The sequence below is a fragment of the Carlito syrichta genome, unplaced genomic scaffold (genome assembly GCF_000164805.1).
Source record: "Carlito syrichta isolate Samal-C Ts95f unplaced genomic scaffold, Tarsius_syrichta-2.0.1 Scaffold304320, whole genome shotgun sequence".
NCBI classification, from domain to species: domain Eukaryota; kingdom Metazoa; phylum Chordata; class Mammalia; order Primates; family Tarsiidae; genus Carlito; species Carlito syrichta.
Window position 1 is genome coordinate 159012 of NW_007248416.1, and position 19349 is coordinate 178360.

The following is a 19349-nucleotide window of genomic DNA, read 5'->3' on the forward strand; positions in this document are numbered from 1 at the left end:
ACCCTCAAACACCTAGGTACAGAAGGAACATACCTCAAAACAGTAAGCGTCATCGACAATAAACCCACAGCTAACATATTGCTAAATGAACAGAAACTGGAAACATTTCCCCTGAAAACTGGAACAAGAAAAGACTGCCCACTCTCACCCCTCTTGTTCAACATTGAGTTGAAAGTCCTATCTCAGGCAATTAGATAGGAGAAGGAAATCAGGGTATTCAGATAGGAAAAGAGGAAGTCAAGTTATCCCTTTTTGCTGATGATATTATCTTATGCCTTGAAAATTCAAGATAATCTGTCAAAAGCCTGTTTGTATTGATAAAGAACTTTGGCAAAGTCTCAGGTACAAAATCAATGTGCAAAAGACAGTTGCATTCCTATACACCAACAATAAGCAGGCAGAGACCCAGCGTAAAGGCATAATCCCATTCACAATAGCCACACAAAAAATGAAATACCTTAGCATCTTCCTAACCAGAGAAGTGAAAGACCTTTATATTGAGAACTATAAAACACTGCTCGAAGAAATTCAAGAAGACACAAACAAATGGAAAAATATTCCATGTTCATGGATAGGAAGAATCAGCATTGCTAAAATGTCCATCCTACCAAAGGCAATCTACAGATTTAATGCAATACCAATTAAATTACCAACATCTTCTTCTCAGACCTGGAAATGACAAATACAGAAATTCATATGGAAACATAAACGAACACAAATAACCAAAACAATCCTTAGCAAAAGAAACAAAGCAGGAGGCATCACACTTCCAGACTTCAAACTTTACTATAAGGTTACAGTAATCAAAATAGTCAGGTATTGGTACAAGAACAGGCATACAGACCAATGCAACAGGATAGAGATTTCAGAAACAAAGCCTCAATTTCTCAACCAACTCATCTTTGACAAAGCCTCTGACAAAAATCACTGGCGGGAGGGAAACTTATTCAGTAAATGGTACTGAAAAAACTGGCTGATCACTTGCAGAAGATTGAAACAAGACCCCTACCTATCACCACACACAAAAACCAACTCTAAATTGATCAAAGACCTAAATGTAAAACTTCAAACTATAAGAATCTTAGAAAACACAGGAGACACTATTATGGAAATTGGAACTGGCAACCAGTTCCTATTAAGAACTCTAAATGCCCATAGCTTAAGAAATAAGAGAGACAAGTGGGACCTCATCAAACTAATGAGCTTCTGCAAAGCAAAAGAAACCATCAAGAGAGCAGGGAGGCAGCCCACAGAATGGGAAAAAATATCTGCCATCTGTATATCTGACAAAGGCCTAACATCTAGGAACTACAAGGAACACAAACACACCGAAAGGAAAAAAACAAACAGCCCCATTAAGAAGTGGGCAAAAGACAAAAGACATGAATAGACACCTGTCAAAAGAAGATAAATGGGCAGCCAACAGACACATGAAAAAGTCCTCAGCCTCACTCATCATCAGAGAAATGTAAATCAAAACCACACTGAGATACCACCTAACCCCAGTAAGAATGGCCATCATTAATAAAACAAACAACAGATGCTGACGAGAATGTAGAGAAAAAGGAATGCTTCTACACTGCTGATGGGAATGAAAACTCTTTGGAAGACAGTGTGGCAATTTCTGAAAGAACTAGAAATTGACCTTCCATATGACCCAGCAATTCCCCTATGGGAATATACTTGGAGGAACTCAGATTGTTCTACAAAAAAGATACCTGCACATGTATGTTTGTTGCAGCTCTATTCACAATCAAAAAAGCATGGAACCAACCATGCTGCCCATCAAAGATGGACTGGATAAAAAAAAATGTGGTATATATACACAATAGAATATTATGCAGCCATAATGAAGGACAAACATATGGACTTCGCAGCAACTTGAATAGATCTAGAATCGGTCATACTCAGTGATCTATCACAGAAACAAAGAACAGAGTACCATAAGTTCTCACTCATAAGCAGATCTTGAACGATTATTATACTATAAGAAAGGGATTGGCAGTAATGGGAAACTGTTGGGGGGGGTGGGATTGGCAGTTGAGGGAAACTGCTAGGGGAGGGAGGGGCATACCTTATTAACAAGGGTATCTGCATAATCAACGTTTGTATACCTAACCCTGAATTGTACCTCACATCTTTATAATTTAAAAAATGGTATGAATAATCCATATATTTTAAGAATATGGTTTGTAGAGGATATTTGAATAAACATAATGATGTGGATTGTATTATATCTAGAAACAAAAATCAATACTTAAATGTATTGATATATTCAATGAGTTCAATAATGGCTCCAGAATTGCATGTCCACGTCCTAATCCTCAGTACCTATGAATGGTACTTTATTTGGAAAAAGGGTCTTTGCTGATATGATTAATTTAAGGGTCAGGAAATAGTCCTGGATTATCCCAGTTGGTCCAAAATCCAAAGATACTGTCCTTATGAAAGAAAAGCAGAAGAACATTTAAAACAAACAGGAGAAAGCACACAGAGGAAAAAGTCATGTGAAGGTGGAACAGAGAGAGGTCACCAGAAACCAAAAAAGGCTGACACTGACTAGAAGTTGAAGTGATAAGATTCATATTCTTCTGTTGAAGTGACATATTCAGATAGTATTGTTGAAGATAATTCAACCTAGAGTTACCCAGTAAAAGCTTGACTTTCAATTCTGGTTACTATTGTGTTTAGATAAATAATTTTTTTATCATCATCTTCGATCCATTCTGAGGTGGCATGATTCTGCTAGATTTCAGACATCCAGCACACTCCAGAACTGTGAAAGCATACATTTCTATTGTTTAAGCTACTACAATTTTAGTAATTTTTTACACCAGCACTAAATAACAAATTCAGGGTTTTTTAATGCTTTAATTGATACTTCTAAGAAGACAAGTTTAGAGTACTAGATATTTGAAAAAACTGCCTCATGTGAAAGTAAAAAAATCTAAGTAGCCTTGAAGATACACATGACAGCATTATGAACTTTTGCAAACAACCAATTCTAAAAATAATGTCAATCCCATGGACAAGTTTGCTTTGAGAACAATGTCTCAATGAAACAAAGACAAAAATTATAGATTCTTTAATTTTTATGAATATGTTGCATTTAAGAGACTTCTGTATAAAAATGCATTAAATTTGTGACATTAATTTTTGTTACAATCTAAGCATATGCCTATAGCATGCAAAATGAGGAGTAGCAGCATCACTATTGGAAAATTCTCGTGAGACAGTGAGACACAGTTGGACACAATAAGCACTGTCTGAAGCACATTTAACCTCTAAACATAAAAAGATTGTATTTGTTGAAGATAATTCAACCTATACTTACCCAGTAAAAGCTTTAGTTTCTTAACTTTCTATTCTGGTTACTGTTATGTTTAGATAAATAATTTTTAAAATCTTCACCTTCATTATCTTCATTCCATTCTGCTAGTCAGACATGCAGAATATTTGAATAACTATTATTAAAAAGTCAAAAAGTAAGCATTGGTTACAATGTGGAGAAAAGGTACCATTTATACTGTTAGGGGAATTAGTACAGACATTGAAGAAAACTGTATGACTGTTTTTTAAAATATTAAAAATAGAACTACCATATGATCCATCAATTCCATTTCTGTGTGTATATCTAAAATAATAAAATCACTATCTCTAAAAAATATGCACATTCCTTATGCCCATGGCAATATTATTCCCAATAGCTAAGACATTAAAACTTATGTGTTCATCATTGAAATAAAGCATAAAAAAATGTGGCATATATACAATGGAATATTACTCGATCATGAAAAAAAGAATTAAATTCTGCTATTTCTGACAATATGGATGAATCTGGGGAACATATTCTTTTTTAAATTAGCCAGACACAGAAAGGAAAATGCTGTATGTGGAATTTAAAGTAGTGAGAATTATAAAAGCATAGAGTAGAATGTTGGTTGCCAGGAACTGGCAGTGTGGAGATATAAAATTTGCAGTTATGTGATATAAATAAGTACTCAAATCTACTATACAGCATAGTGCCTAAGAAAGGAATTCATATGTTGTGTTCTTTTCACACACAAAAAATTAATTATCAAAGAGAGGTAGAAAGGGAACTTTGGAAGATGCTGAATATGTCTGTGACCCTGAAGGTGGTGATGTTTTCATGGGTGTATACGTATTGCCAAACTCATCAAAATAAACACTAAATATGTACAGCTTTTTGCATTTCAATCATACCTCAATAAAGTAGTTTTCAAAAAATGAAAAGGAAATTTAAGCCACAAAATATACATTTAAAAAATAAAATCTCTCTGCTTCTTTTACGCCCTCAAGGCAAATAAATAAATAAATAGATAGATAGATAAGAACAATACTAGTGACCAGCACCAACCATCCAACTGATGAACATAGTGCAGTGTCATGTTGTGGTCCTATTAATGCCCAATTATGGAAGGCAGTTGCTGGAGAAGTCTGATGCCGTAAGAAGAAAAGCAACACACCACTCCCCCCAAAACACACACACACACACTTTGATGCCCTCATTCACAGCACATCAGCGGTGAAAATGAGTTAGAAAAAAAAACTCTTTATTTTTTGGCCAATATTTTCTTGTACTTGGCTTTATAAACAGGAAGTATGTGTCAGTCAGAATGTGTGTATAAATCAGAATGCTTGTAGCTACAAGTCATAAAGCTAATGTTAATTGCTTGTCTTCCCCCATCCCATTTGGTTTCTTTTTGTCCATTGCTAAGTCTTTCCATAACTTTTAATTCTCTCCTCCTCTCCTCTTCAACTACAGCCATTTCAACTTTTGCTTGCAGACATCCCTCAGGAGACTTTTGTTTTCCTTTTATCTGGACTGATTACATCCTAGGAAGTACATCTGCCTTTATTTGGGGTCAGACTTCCTAGTTCATTAGCCTTATGCCATCCTCTTCTTTTACTCTTTTGTTTACTCCTTTGTTCTGATGGAGCACATCTTATAATAGTTTCATAAGGTTTAAAATTACAGTGACACATGTTATGATGAAAACAACTGTCAAAATTTCTTCATCCTTTTATTGCTTATATTGTTTTATGCTTGTCAAATACCTCGTTGAAATTCTATGTAATAAGTGGCATTTTACAAATAAGAAATAAAAGATAAGTCATGTGGAGAAGATATTTCTTTCATAAAGATAGCAAAAAAATGTAGGTATTGTATTTAATGGTAATTGACAAACGTTTCTATTTCAAATTAACTTTTGTTGACAAAGGTTCATCACTACTGATGGAGCCAAGTGTGCTTGGTCATATTTATTTTTGCCAAAATATAAAATATTAAACAGCATAAATAGTAGTAATGCTCACAAAAATGTCTACAATTTTCCACAGGAAATATTTTTATCTAGTCTACTCAAAGATAAAAGCCAAAAAGAGTGGCATGTCATGACACTTCTTCCTATGCACAGAGCACTATATCCAGTGTTATACGTTATACTGTCCTCAACAGAGGACATAAAATTGAGTTAATTATGCATGCCTGAACAAAATTGCACCAAATCATTATCTTTAGTTTATCTGGGTGCCAGTGAATCAAATTTATGTTTCTGTAATATCCTCGTATGAAAGATGAACAGTAAAATACTAAATGCAAAAAGTTATTTTAGTACTACCTTGAAGTATGCTAATAGTAAATGCTTTAGTCAATCAGAGAAGGCAGACAGATTTGGCTTGGGATTGTTCTTTGAAAAATTGACTTGAAACAAAGAAAAAGAATGACAGATTGGAAGCTACTGAGGAGCAGTGCTTGAATGAAATAGAATGTGTGTTGGAGAAAGAATAAGAGAGTAAATGAAGTGAAGTTCTATTGGCCACTTAGATTGTTTTTTAAAAGAAATAATGCCATTTTACTTCCTCTTAAATATTTTTTCTTGTTCTAAAATAGATTAAATATATTATTTTTATTTTGAAGTGTTCTTTCTACCACAGTTTAACAACTAAGGCTCTGTAGAGAGCTAGATAGGATTAAACACTTAAGGAGTAAGAACCGGAAGGATTTTGCAATCATCAAATATTATTACAGAGAGGGAGAGAGAGTGAAAGAGAAAGAGAAAGAAAGAGCTGGTCATGGTGGCTTATACCTGTAACTCAGCACTTTGGGAGGTTGAGAGGGGAGGTTGAACCCAGGAGTTCGAGACCAACATAGGCAACATAGCAAGACCTCAGCTCTACAAAAAATAAAAAAACAAAAAATTACCCTAGTGTGATGGCAACATGCCTATAGTCCCAGCTACGCAGGAGACTGAAACTGATCGCCTGAGCCCAGGAAGTTAGGGTTACAGTGAACCATGATCCTGATACTTACTGCATTTCAGCCTGGACAATAGAGTGAGACGTCAACTCAAAAAAAAAAAAAAAATTGAAAGACAGAAAGAGAAAAAGATGGTCATTTTATCTGTAAGCTCTAACCCAAGTTGAGGAAATAAATATATGGCTAAGGAAACTGGTGATGTTTAAGATGAAGGAAACAATGAAAACATTTAAGAAAAAATGTTCCTAAACTGCCAAGCCAATAAAGTTAGAAATTTGGAGTGGTTATTTTGCAATAACACTTTATTCACCAGGAGAGATCTAATTTTCTGAGACAACGCCTTATCAGCTTCGACGGGATGTTTAAGTTAGAGAGATCAAGTCATGGCCTCTCCTCTGTAGTCAAGCAGGAGAAATTGGAGAGTGGAACAATTTTAAGATTGGTAGAATTAAGTAAGTATTAAGATAACTTATGGTATGATCTTGATTTTTAAATTTTCTGTGCAAACTCTTGCCTCTTTAACAGAAATCTGGTCCCCATCTGATCGTAAGCAAATATACATAACATATCCTGTGGAAATACGTTCATTGATTTGTCTGCAGATAGAAAAGCAGTAAATTGTTTAATTCTCTCTAGGGAGAATGTGATTAGATGTGTTACCCCAGGGTTCTGTTCCCTGAATCATTATTTCTCGTCTGTGGGGAGTGAGTTGTCGTCCAAACCACTCCAGATTTCTCATCTTAAATCATGATAGAAAAGGCCTTGGCTTGTACAAACAAATCTATCACAAAGTTTAGGAGAGCTCTATGTCAGGGCTTCACCTCTCAATAAAGTCCCTTTAAAGAGAAGAATCAATTCCAGACTAAATACTCTCCCTTTCTTCTCTCTGCAGTTTCTTTAAAGTCCAAGGCTATATTTGAAGAGACCACATATTATCTGCCACTGTAAGTAAAAGTGGTTCATTTGCCATGAGAAGGGGTTGAAAATGGGAAATGAGAAGGGAACAATGAAAGAAATCACTAGCTCCAGGTACTTGTGATGAAATGTCCTCCCCGTGGGGTCTCCTTTCAACACTAAGCCTGTGGTTACAGGTAGGGTCCTGAGCAGAGCTCTGGAGCCCACTACCCATCTCATGATGTGGCCATAGTTCCTCTGACCCTCTTGGCTCCTCCATCTACATCCCTCTCTCTATCCTGTGGCATCCAGCTCTTGGCTTTGTCATGGCTGTGCCAGACAAGAGGATCAGATAACCATCCCAGTAGAATATTATCTAGCTAAAGGGCAACAAATACTGTCAGAGGCTCTGTGACTCAATAAAATTGGATTCCGTGCCTTTGTGGCTTTTCTTGCCAATTTAAAAACAAACAAAAAAAAACTGAAGTCAGAATTAAGTTGTTTGCTCACTGATCTTCCTTCCTTTCTCCTAATTGCCCAGTCCTGCACAATCTCAGAAACGTTGTCTTCTGATTTGAACTCAGTTGTCTTTTCAGTTGTCCATGAGACAGATGCCATTGTCACACAGGGAAAACCCTTTACCCTAGTGCCTGTTGGGGTAAACATTCTTTTTGTGTCTTATTTTACAGAGGAATTGTTGAGCACATAACATTTTTCTTTATGATTATTGTATCCACAAATTACTCTTCAGTCATGGTTCTCAAATTCCTAATAATATATCTTAGGATATCTTAATCCTCACAGCTAAGCACTTAGGTAGGATTTATTACCCACAGTAGTTTGCAGATGAGGGAACTGAAACATGGAGAGGCACAGAGAGGTCATAAAGTTATTATGTATCAAAGCCAGGATCTGTACCCAGGCAGTAGGGCTCCATGTTTGTTTGTTTGTTTTTAAAATTATGCTATTCACTAAGATTAAGCTCAGTGCCAAAGTAAATCATTGGAGGTGGTAGGTAATTTCTGAGTAAGTTCAAAGATTTGACTAATCTGTATCGCCCAGAACCCCATCTTTGATGGTCCAGGGTTCCCATTCTGAGACAATAATCAATAGAAACTTTTGTTTTGGATCAGTGCTAAATATCTTAATTATATCCCCTTTTTCTTTGCAAAGCATTAATTCTCTCTCTTTCTCTGTCATTGGCATATTTGGCATGACAAAATTGCCCTGTAGTTTAAGTCTGTTTGTTTTTTTTTTCCCTCTTCAATACTGAGTGAGGAAGCTTTATAAGATTCTTCCATTTCTTTACATTGCTTTGTAATTTTAATTTTAAAAATCAAAACACAGAAACATTTCTATTAGGAAATGAAAGCAAAATGTGTGTTTTTTATTTAAACTCAAACATAGCCAAAAAGAAGAACAAGGTAAATGTGAAAGTGTTTGTTATGCCATGACGATTGTGTTGGATTTCAGATCCCAATGTTTTAAATTATTTCAATTTTGTGACCTCATTAGTACTATTAGTAAGAGCTAACACTTACTAAACTCCTAATATGTACCAGTGGTACGTCTTCTTCACATAAGCCCTTTCCATATCTGTTGTCATCATTTTACAAATGAAAACAATGAGACTTAAAATAAGTGACTCAAGTTCATAATATTCACTGTTCAGAGTCAAGACTGGAACAAACACTTACTCATGCTACTTTAATTCTTGTTCAGCGATCATGGGTTTTTCAGTCACTGCAAAATTTGCATTGCTCTGTAAGAACAGAAAAATGTACCCATAAAGTATTTTTCCTTAGTCTGCCCACCGAAGATTGTTCTTTAATGTGTACTTTGAAAAGACACTTAAATAAATCTTCATTTCAGGTATTTGTCTTTTTATTGCATCTTCCCCAGGCATTTTCTAAAATGGGGGAAAAAAACTAATAGCTTGAATTGTGAAACCTGCCAATAATACAGAACCATGCCAATAATGGAAAGGAAAAAGCTATTTTCATCTTACACTGTATTTTTTAATCTTCCTTAGTTTCACAACTGAGCTGATTAACAATTTGTGTGTGTAGATAGTCATCAAATTATAGACTTTTCTCCTTGGGGCCTCTACTATAAAATTGTTAAAAGTACAATTACAATTGACATCCAGAGTTACACATGGTTTGGATGTAGGTCACACCTGATGAAATTAGATTTTCACTAAGAATTCTATTTGTCCTTTTATTTATTCTTGCCCTTTAGAAATAGTTTATTCTAGGCTACTGGTTTCTTTCAGAAATTCAGACTTTTTAAAAAGTCACATATAAAACTACAAGTCCAGATTGGTTTAGTTGTGAACTTAGACTGACCAAACAATTGGATTCACTTGGAAAATAATGACTGATTTTTCTGACTCCTGAAGCATCCAAATACCTACTACCCTAGATTACTGATCTTGAAGCAATAAGAGCATAGATGTGTACATCCCAGATGGGAGCCATGCAGACCTAAAAATATGCAAAATATCCATGTCCTTGGAAGTTTCAGGGGTTAAAGTTTCTTTTTCTGCTTGATTCAGTGTCACATTAATACAACATTTGGTGTGACCAAAAGTTGTCAAATACTATTCTGTTATTCAAACTTGTATTGTTCAGAAAAATGGACAGTTTCTCATTTCAAATATCTGCCAATTGGAAGTTCAATATATCTTTTATCTGTACTCTGCATGTATCTAAAAGTAAATTAATTTAAATGAAGTCAAAAGCATATCTGCCAGCTCAAAGAAAATCAATTCCGTTATATTTGAGTGACTTTACAAAACATTTTAATGACCACATATAGTTGCAATTTCTTGAAAGCTCCAGTGAAGTATAGAACCAAGACTTTGGAATTTAGTTTAAGGTGATTGCCTCCATTTAAGAGAAATACCAAATTTATGTAGACATAGTCATGTAAGTTCACGGTAAAGAGAGCAAATATTCCTCTAATTTGCTATTTCTTGGTGTTCTGATAAAATGTGTATACTAATATGTACATTGTTTAAGCATAGGTACATAAAGAAAAGGAATAATACACAGAGGCAAACTTTGGAATAGGTTACTTGAGGAGTATCCAGGAAAGAAGAAGCCATCCTGAGCAGACCTGGAATACACGATTCTCACTGACAAGCAGGCTGATTCTGAAAGACTTCTAAGAAAATAGATTCCTAGACTAGATAACAGCTAGATTCTTATCTCTCCAGATCCTGCATCTCAAGTTACTCTTTTTATTGTTGTTTTTATTCTCTTGATTTCTAGATTGATATTCCCAGAGGATACATTATAGATCATTCAAAAATATTAAAATATAACCCCTATGTATGACAAAGTTCATGTTTTTTTCACCTGTGCAACCTCACAACGCCACCTGTGATCTCATTCACAATTTAGTGAATGTCGCAATAATTTTCCACCTGATTTAAAATTCTTTTCTACTTTGAGTTAATCAAAGATCTTGATCATTTTCTATAGCAGAATAACCCGGAAAAAAAACAACTTTATTTTAAAAAAAGATATTAAAGTTTTCAATTTTCTATTCCTTTTTAAGGTTTAACTATATTTCATAGCGTAGTGACTTATTTCTTCCATTTGACACTCCAAGGAAATGTTTTCACCTGGGAGTTGCCTGTTAAAATTTGGTGAGTATTACTCACAAAATAAGTAAGAATAATGTGTGAGTTTAGTTATCTATTATGTTACAAATTTTTCCAAAACAGAAATATCTTGTTCTCCCCTTAATACTACATAAAGTTCATTAGAAAACAAAGGATCAAACAATTTATTCAAAAGGTTAGCTATGCATAATCTTACTCTGTAGAGATAATTAGTGTAAACAGTTTCATGTTTAACTTACAGAGTTTTCTATATATGTGTAAATAGGCATTAAAAGACATGTAGTAGTTTCCCCTCATCCACGATTTTACTTTCCACACTTTTAGTTAGTTGTCAGCAGCCAAGTTCTGAAAATACTAAGATATTTTGAGAGAGAGAAAGAGAAGTCAGTTACATATTTTTTATTACAGTATATTATTATAATTTTATTTTATTATTAGTTATTATTGTATTTATAAATTAAATTTTATTAAAATATTTGTAGGAAAAAACTTAGTCTCTATAGGGTTCAGTACCATTTGTAGTTTCAGGCATTCACTGGTAGTCTTGAGAAGCATCCTTCATGAATGAGGAGGGACTGGACTTTTGTATGTGTATAAATATGTTTATATTTTAAATATAAATGAGATCATATTATATACACATACATTAACTACATGTGGATAGTTATATTTTATTATATAAAAATTATATTATACTTTATAATGATTGCATAGTATTCTGCACTATAAAATAGTAAAATGTGTTTCATTTCAACCCCAACTGGTAAACTTTTATGTCAATTCCAAATTTTTAAAAATATACATAAGATTACAAAGAATATGTACAACCTCTTGCCAACTGTGGTTCAGGCACATTGGACATCTTTCTCTTCCCAGAAATCACCAAGGGCTTCTTGCCCAGGACTTGTCCTTTACTGTTCCCTCACTGTACTCCGTGGAGGAAATGGTCCTCCTTTGGCTCTGCTCAGGGTTGACTCACCTCCCTCATTTAGGTTCCACTCACCTGTCTCATCCAGAGCTCAAGAAAGTGGCTAGAGCAAGCCACGAGTTCAACGATCTTTTGTTAAGGGATGGATGAAATACAAACTTAAACTCTGTAATATTGTTCTCTTACTGAATTAGCAAAGATTGTAACTGGCAATGCTTAGTACTGACCATGTGGCAAAAAAGCATGATTCGCACACACTGTCCATGGGAACTGAAATTGGTCAAATATTCTAAAGGTAAGCTAAAATAGATGTAAAACCTTTGAAAAGTCTATATCTTTAGCATCTGCAATTTCAGTTTTAGAATATGTTGCAAACTAATAACCATGAATATAAGCAAACCTTAAGTTTGTAAGAGTGTTAATCTGAATGCTACTGAAAGCAAGAAAAGTAGGAACACAAAATTCCAACATTAAGAAATTCAACAAATTATGATAGAATATTATGATGATTTTGAACAATGTCTATTAAATACAGTTTTGATACATGAAAAATATTCATTTTATTAAATGAAAATTGTACTTCAAAAATACTCTATATAATATAATCTCATTTTTTAATATATAAATTTGAGGGTACATGTATTGACTAAAAGTTTTAAAATGGAGTTATTAAAATTTTCCTGTGAAATTAGAATCTTTAGCCTGATTTAAAAATTAAAAATACACTTTTTTAAAAAGTGAAGAAAATGAAAATAAACAGCACTGGGTCACATGGTTTCTCTAAGCGATAGTGTCATTCCTCACTTTCATGGCTCTGTCTTCCTCTGCTGGCTAGCCTCACCTCGAGCCTTCCAGGAAGAGCTCCCTAGAAAGAGCTCACCAACTGGTGCTCCACCTGATCCCATCCCTGTAACCTACTCAGAATCCATTCCAACAGCAGTAGTCTGCTGGCATTATAACAGATGATAAGGAAGAATGCCATTAGAGGATCTGACAGCAATCTGAGTTGCCACAGCTGGGAAAATATTAACAACAAAAGATTCTGTCACTCTAGAAAACAAGATGAGTTCTAAGATTTGTCACTATATTAAACTGTAATAAAGAGCCAAACAAAATACAATTACAATATAGCTATCATCTTTCAACGTAGCCACTATTAATGTAAAAAGATTTTCCTTTCAAATTTCTTTCAAGTGCCTCAAAAATGTCATCATGCTTAATTGTATTTAGAATATGCATGTGTACATTGCATGTAGTCAAAGAGTTCCTTCACTCGTGCCTAATGTAGAGTAACATACACAGATGAAGAAGTAAGTAAAACTCTCAAAGTTAAACTACAAACACTAGCGTTGGAAATGGGTATCATTTGAAAGAGGTAATGGAGATAGAAAAGGAACTTCCAGGGAGTATTGGACAGTGGCTGAATGGGTGTGTCTTACTTTAGGAGGTTTTAAAGAAACTAAAAGATTGAGAAGCGATTTCAAATCTGTAATAAGTATGCAGAAAAGCATGTGAGAAGGTGAGTGAATGGTGAGCCAGGAAAGAAAGAGCAGAGGGCCCTAGTCACCTTACATCTTGTATGGAGAAGGCAAGCAAGACTAGATGATAAAACTACCTCTTAGTATGGCATTTTGTCTTGGATATCTCTCCTCAAATGACATTCATAATCAAGACTCCCACACTGGAAGGAAGGCCAGAATACTTGAATTATACTAAACAACACATATGTGCATGCATGTATATGCTCTTACATAGGGTATATTATAATAGATACTCATGTTATTATATTTTATTACATATAGAATTTGTATCTTTTTCTTATTATTCCATTAATACGATGAGCTTTTTTTTTTCTTTTTTTTTTTTTTTTGAGTTGGAGTTTCACTCTTGCCCAGACTGGAGTGCAGTGGCCGCTCCCAGCCACCACAGCCTCGACCTGCTGGGCTCCGGCGATCCTTTGCTGGGCTCCGGCGATCCTTCCGCCTTAGCCTTCCAAGTAGCTGGAACTACAGGCGTGCACTACCACGCCTGGCTAATTTTTTGATTTATTGTAGAGATGAGGTCTTGCTGCCCAGGCGGGTCTCGAACACGGGGGCTCAGGCAATCCACTCACCTCAGCCTCCCAAAGCCGCGGGATTACAGGCTGAGCCATCGAGCCCGGCTCTTTTTTCTAATTTTTATGAAAAAAAGATCAAGTCAGTTTTGGCAACATATCTGAAATACATTCTAGAAAATCTATACAAACTAGTGCATTTCTAAATATGCCCTTTGAAAAATTTAGTAAATATTCTGCATCTTTGATTGCTCCACAGCTCTGACCTCCTGTCACAGATGAGGATTGGCTTACTCTGCCAGAGGAGCATGGGAGGCAACCAGACATGGATCACAGAAGTCACCCTACTGGGATTCCAGGTGGATCCAGCACTGGAGATTTTCCTCTTTGGACTTTTCTCTCTCTTCTATACACTCACCCTGCTCGGAAACGGGATCATCCTGGGGATTATCTACCTGGACTCTAGACCGCACATCCCCATGTACTTCTTCCTCTCACACCTAGCCATTGTTGACATGTCTTATGCTTCCAGTAATGTCCCCAAGATGCTCATGAATCTCATAGACCAGAACAGGACCATCTCCTTTGTTCTATGTGTAATACAGACATTCTTGTATTTGGCTTTTGCAAACACAGGAGTGCCTGATTTTGGTGATGATATCCTATGATCGGTATTTGGCCATCTGCCATCCCCTACATTACACTGTCATCATGAGCTGGAGAGTGTGCATTGTCCTGGCTGTCGTTTCCTGGGTGTTTAGCTTCCTCCTGGCTCTGATCCATTTAGTTCTCATCCTGAGGCTACCCTTCTGTGGGCCTCATGAAATCAACCATTTCTTCTGTGAAATCCTATCTGTCCTCACACTGGCTTGTGCTGACACCTGGCTCAACCAAGTCGTCATCTTTGCAGCCTGTGTTTGTCTTAGTGGGTCCCCTGTGCTTGGTGCTGGTCTCCTACTCCCGCATCCTGGTGGCCATCCTGAGGATCCCATCTGGGGAGGGCCGCAGAAAGGGCTTCTCCACCTGCTCCTCCCACCTCTGTGTGGTGGGGCTCTTCTTTGGCAGCGCCATCATCATGTACATGGCCCCCAAGTCCCGCCATCCTGAGGAGCAGCAGAAGGTCCTTTCCCTGTTTTATAGCCTTTTCAACCCTATGCTGAACCCCCTCATCTACAGCCTGAGGAACGTAGAGGTCAAGGGTGCCCTGAGGAGGGTGCTGAGGAAAGAGAGACTGAAGTGAGAAATCTCAAAGGGCAACATGGGGAGAGGATTCTGCTCCCTGTGAAAATGGAAGATGACATTTTTTTGGTCCTCTTCCAGAATAAATCTTAACTTAAAATGGGATACTATAAACTTATGCATATGAACTAAAGTCATAAAACCTTTGGAAAAAATAAGTAAATGCCTTTATGATCTTGGACAAGAATATATTCATAAAGAAGACGTAAATAGCACTAGATGCAAAATTTTAAAGTTTGGTAAATATTTGTTCTTGTTTAAAATTAATCACTCCGCTCATCAAAATCACCATTAAAAAGCTTGAAATGCAAGCCACAGACCACATGATCATTTTCAAACTGCATGTACCCAGACATGGAACTGTTAATGGTACATGAAAAGAACTCCTTCACCTCAATAATCAGAAATACAAACAACCAAACTGTATGAAATTGACAAAACACATAAACGTACTTTTATAGAAAATGCAAGTGATTGATAAACATACAAAATCCTGCTTGCCATGATTAGTAAGCAAGAAATTGTAAATCAAAACCAGCATTAGATATTGTTTTATACTCACTAAAATGTCAAAAATTGGTGTTGGCTTATTCATCATTGGAATTATTAAATTTCTTTCTAGTAATTGGGAAATGGTCAATGTTAGCAGAGTTTGCCTACATTAGCCAAATCAGACTGCGTTAATAAGAGCAGAGTTCACATTCTCTAGATCAACAGTTAGTAACTCCTGTAAAGATCCACAGGTAAATGCTTAAGATTTTGAGAGCTATCTTCTTTGTCATAACAACTCAAATTTGGTAAAAGTGGCCATAGACAATGTGCACACAAATGGGGATGGCTGTGGTCCAATACAACTTTATAAAACAAGTGACTGCTCGAATGGGGTCTAAAGACACTAGGTCTAGAAGCTAGTATCGTTCCAGCTGATTCAAAGTTAGACCTATACTGAGTGGGGCCTCAGGAAACATGGGATTTGATGTGTTTTAGGGACACAACCCTGTAATCACTTTGTGGTCACTCTAGAGGTGAGTCTTTTTCTCCTTTGACAACTTCTAAAATATGCCATGAGTTAGCCAATGGACTATAAATATCCATGAATGCTTCACCACATGCAGATCAGGCTCCTTATACTATCCATCACTAATCTGAACTTCAGACCTTAGAATAAAAACTCGCAACTAAATATTGGAATTAGATCACAGCAATCCAATGAAAACAAGCTCGGAGAAATCTGTTTAAGCACAGATTAATTTATTAATAGTGGATTTACCAAGTTTGGCCCCCTCCCCTACCCTGGGGAGATGAATCTCTCTCTCTCTAATTTACTTTTTAAATAAACTATATTTTCCAATCTAAAAAATATATATGGGGGATTAACCAGGATCTGATACTTTTAGTTGTTTTCTTTTAAATTTTGCAATCATTTTGTCAGAAGCACTTTATATCTTTATATTGAAAATGTTATAGTTTTAATTATGTATTCAGAGATGAGAATGCTTTCAATATTCAGATGCTTTCAATCATCTCAGGACATTTAAATCCATCTTGGCTTCTTTTTTATTCCTGAAATATAAAGTGTTGTATATTAGTATATGTTATTGTTTCCTTCTTTTTTTCTTAATACTCCTTGGCTAATTTTAAAATCAAATTGCCAATTTCTAACCTTCATGTCGAATTTCTGTCAGTGTTTACCATCCTCTAGCTGGACCCAGGTCTATCCACTCATCACCCAAACTTGAGAGATGAGAATTGGTAGGAAAACAGGTTTTATTCAAGAGTCAGCAGGCTGAGATGACAGACTAAAAGTCACAAAGACCACTTTGAGTTTTCAGGTTGACTAGAAGGGTTTTGTTGTTGCTCCCGGTCACCGCAGCCTCGACCTGATGGGCTCCGGCGATCCTTCCGCCTCAGTCTTCCGAGTAGCCGGAATTACAGGCATGCGCTACCACGCCCGGCTGATTTTTTGATTTATTGTAGAGATGAGATCTTGCTGCCCAGGTGGGTCTCGAACCCTCGGGCTCAGGCAATCCACTCACCTCAGCCTCCCAAAGGCGCGGGATTATAGGCTGCACCACCGAGCCCGGTGGGAGTTGCTTTTTTTTAAGGGAAACTTAGTATGGGAAACATGGGGGGATGGCACAGGGTTCTGATGGCTTGAGTGATGATCCTCTTGAGGATCTAGTTGTTATCTTGGCTGCACTCAGGTTATGGATTAACTGTCTCATGACTCCCCCTAAGCTAGAGGGTTCTGCATTCAGGATTCTATTCCTGATCTGTTTCAAGATTAGCTTCTGGAATTCTTAAGCAAGCAAGTAATCAGATAAGCAGGGATTTATTCACAAGGTCATAGCACAAGGGAGGATACAAAGGAAGTAGTAGGAAGGAATAAGAAAGGAGAAAGAGAAAAAGGTTTTCTTTAAAATGGTTGGGGCCATACTTTTGTTAAGCCCTGGCCCAGCCACATGGCTGAACCATGTTTTCCTAAGCTTTGGGCCCTCTCCTACCTTGAGGAGGTGAATCTCCTCTCTCTCTCTCTCTCTCTCTCTCTCTCTCTCTCTCTCTCTCTCTCTCTCTCTCTCTCTCTCTCGTTTGCATTTTAAGTAAACTATATTTCTAATCTAAAAAAAGGAGTGGGTGATAAAAAATGTTTTAAAGCAGGATTCTTGTTTACAATTTCTGATACTATTTCACTGATAAATGTATCTGTGACATCTGATTTGAAATCTTTTTGCCATATTTTCACACGAACATTGGAACATAACTGGCTACCATTGGTCTTGTTTAAAATATATATTTTAAGAAAATATAATGAAAGAACAATTTCCAACTTTAAACTTCAAGCTCATGAAATGATGAATCCCTAATGTCTAAAAGCAAAATAAAACAAAAGTAAATCAATTTTATAATTTTGGCTTCTCAAGAGGGTTTTCAGACACCCACTAATAAACTAGTTAATACCTTCAAATAGCAAAGCAAATTTTTAAAATATACTTCTTCTTTGGGGACAAAAAGATTGAAAAATGTTTTTCCATTATTAAATTGTTATTAATTAAGATAAAAACATGAATGGGGCTTTTTACAAAATCACTGAAAAAGAAGGGTACATGAGACACTGCCAACCCTGCTGATGGGTGGATGTAGAGCCTGCAGGCCCACTGCCAGGGTCTCCAAGGTACACCAAAGATCATGAGTTTTGAAGATGTATAAAACTTGTCATGGAGGACGGGTGTGAAAAAAACCACTGGGCCACAACAGTTTGGAATAAGAAGTTACAAAATTTACATCACAAGTTGCTGCAGAAAATGTTCAGGTCCTTCCTTAGCCATGTATCAATAAACATTATCAGTGCCACTTGAGAACTTTGAGTACTTTGTTAATTAGAAATGAACAAATCTGTTGTTTCTAAGCCTGCTTTTCTCCTTGCATGACTGTTTATACAGTCACTTCAATACAGAGTGATTGATTATCTTCATGTCTTGACTCCTGGGAAGGGGGAGAGCTACCTACAAGGTGAATAGACATATTTTCTCTTAAACAGTAGGCTTACAGTCACACATACCTCCTTAATGGCATTCTGAAGTCCTATCTGCCAAAGGAGAAGGGTGTGAGCCATTCCAATCTTCAGGGATTCTACCTCCTGCATACCATCTTCCTAAAACTACCTCTACAGTGGCTTACTATCATTAATGAAATTAATGTCATTATTGACAATTTCAAATTGTCGTTGTCTTGAGTGTTACATGCAATATTTTGTGAAGGTAAAGTATAGAATTGGTTGAAAAGACTGATGAATAGGAGCAAATAATTTTGAATGTCCTTATAATAAGTTGTGTTAAAAAAAATACATACACACTAATGGAGAATTTCACTCTGGCATAGCAGCATGAGGAACTCTGTAGACATGTGCCTTCATGAAACTAGTGAAAATTTACAACCACTTAGTCTTTGAAGTGAAGGTCCTAGGGGCATGCAGCAAATGAAGAAACATTTATGCAAGAAAATCTACTAAAATGCCATAAGAATAAGAAGAACCTGTGATATTTGAACCAAGATCAGCTTCTTCCCTCCCATCTCTCAACTCATTGAGAAGAAAACTACAGCTGAGACCACAAGGTTGACCCCAGGATTCCCTTTTCCCCTAGCTCCCAGTCAGAGGGCTCTATCTCTTAGGAGTGTCAGGACATCAGAATTTCTCATTCTTATGAAATACAATAGCATTTCTCCTACTGACCCCCAAACCCCACTCTCCACTATCTATTGCTGAGGCTAAGTTCTGAGTGAGTAAGGAAGGGAGGGAAGGGATTCCTTTTCCCAACCTCACTCA

General features: G+C 36.3%; 1 protein-coding gene across 1 annotated transcript; it reads left to right on the plus strand.

The window, feature by feature from the left end:
• The first annotated feature begins 14094 nt into the window (after positions 1-14094).
• On the plus strand, positions 14095-15026 carry LOC103262053 (olfactory receptor 2A14-like). Its single transcript, XM_008059662.2, is given in 3 exon segments — positions 14095-14421; positions 14423-14697; positions 14699-15026. Coding segments are annotated over 3 exon segments (930 nt in total).
• The last annotated feature ends 4323 nt before the right edge of the window (positions 15027-19349 follow it).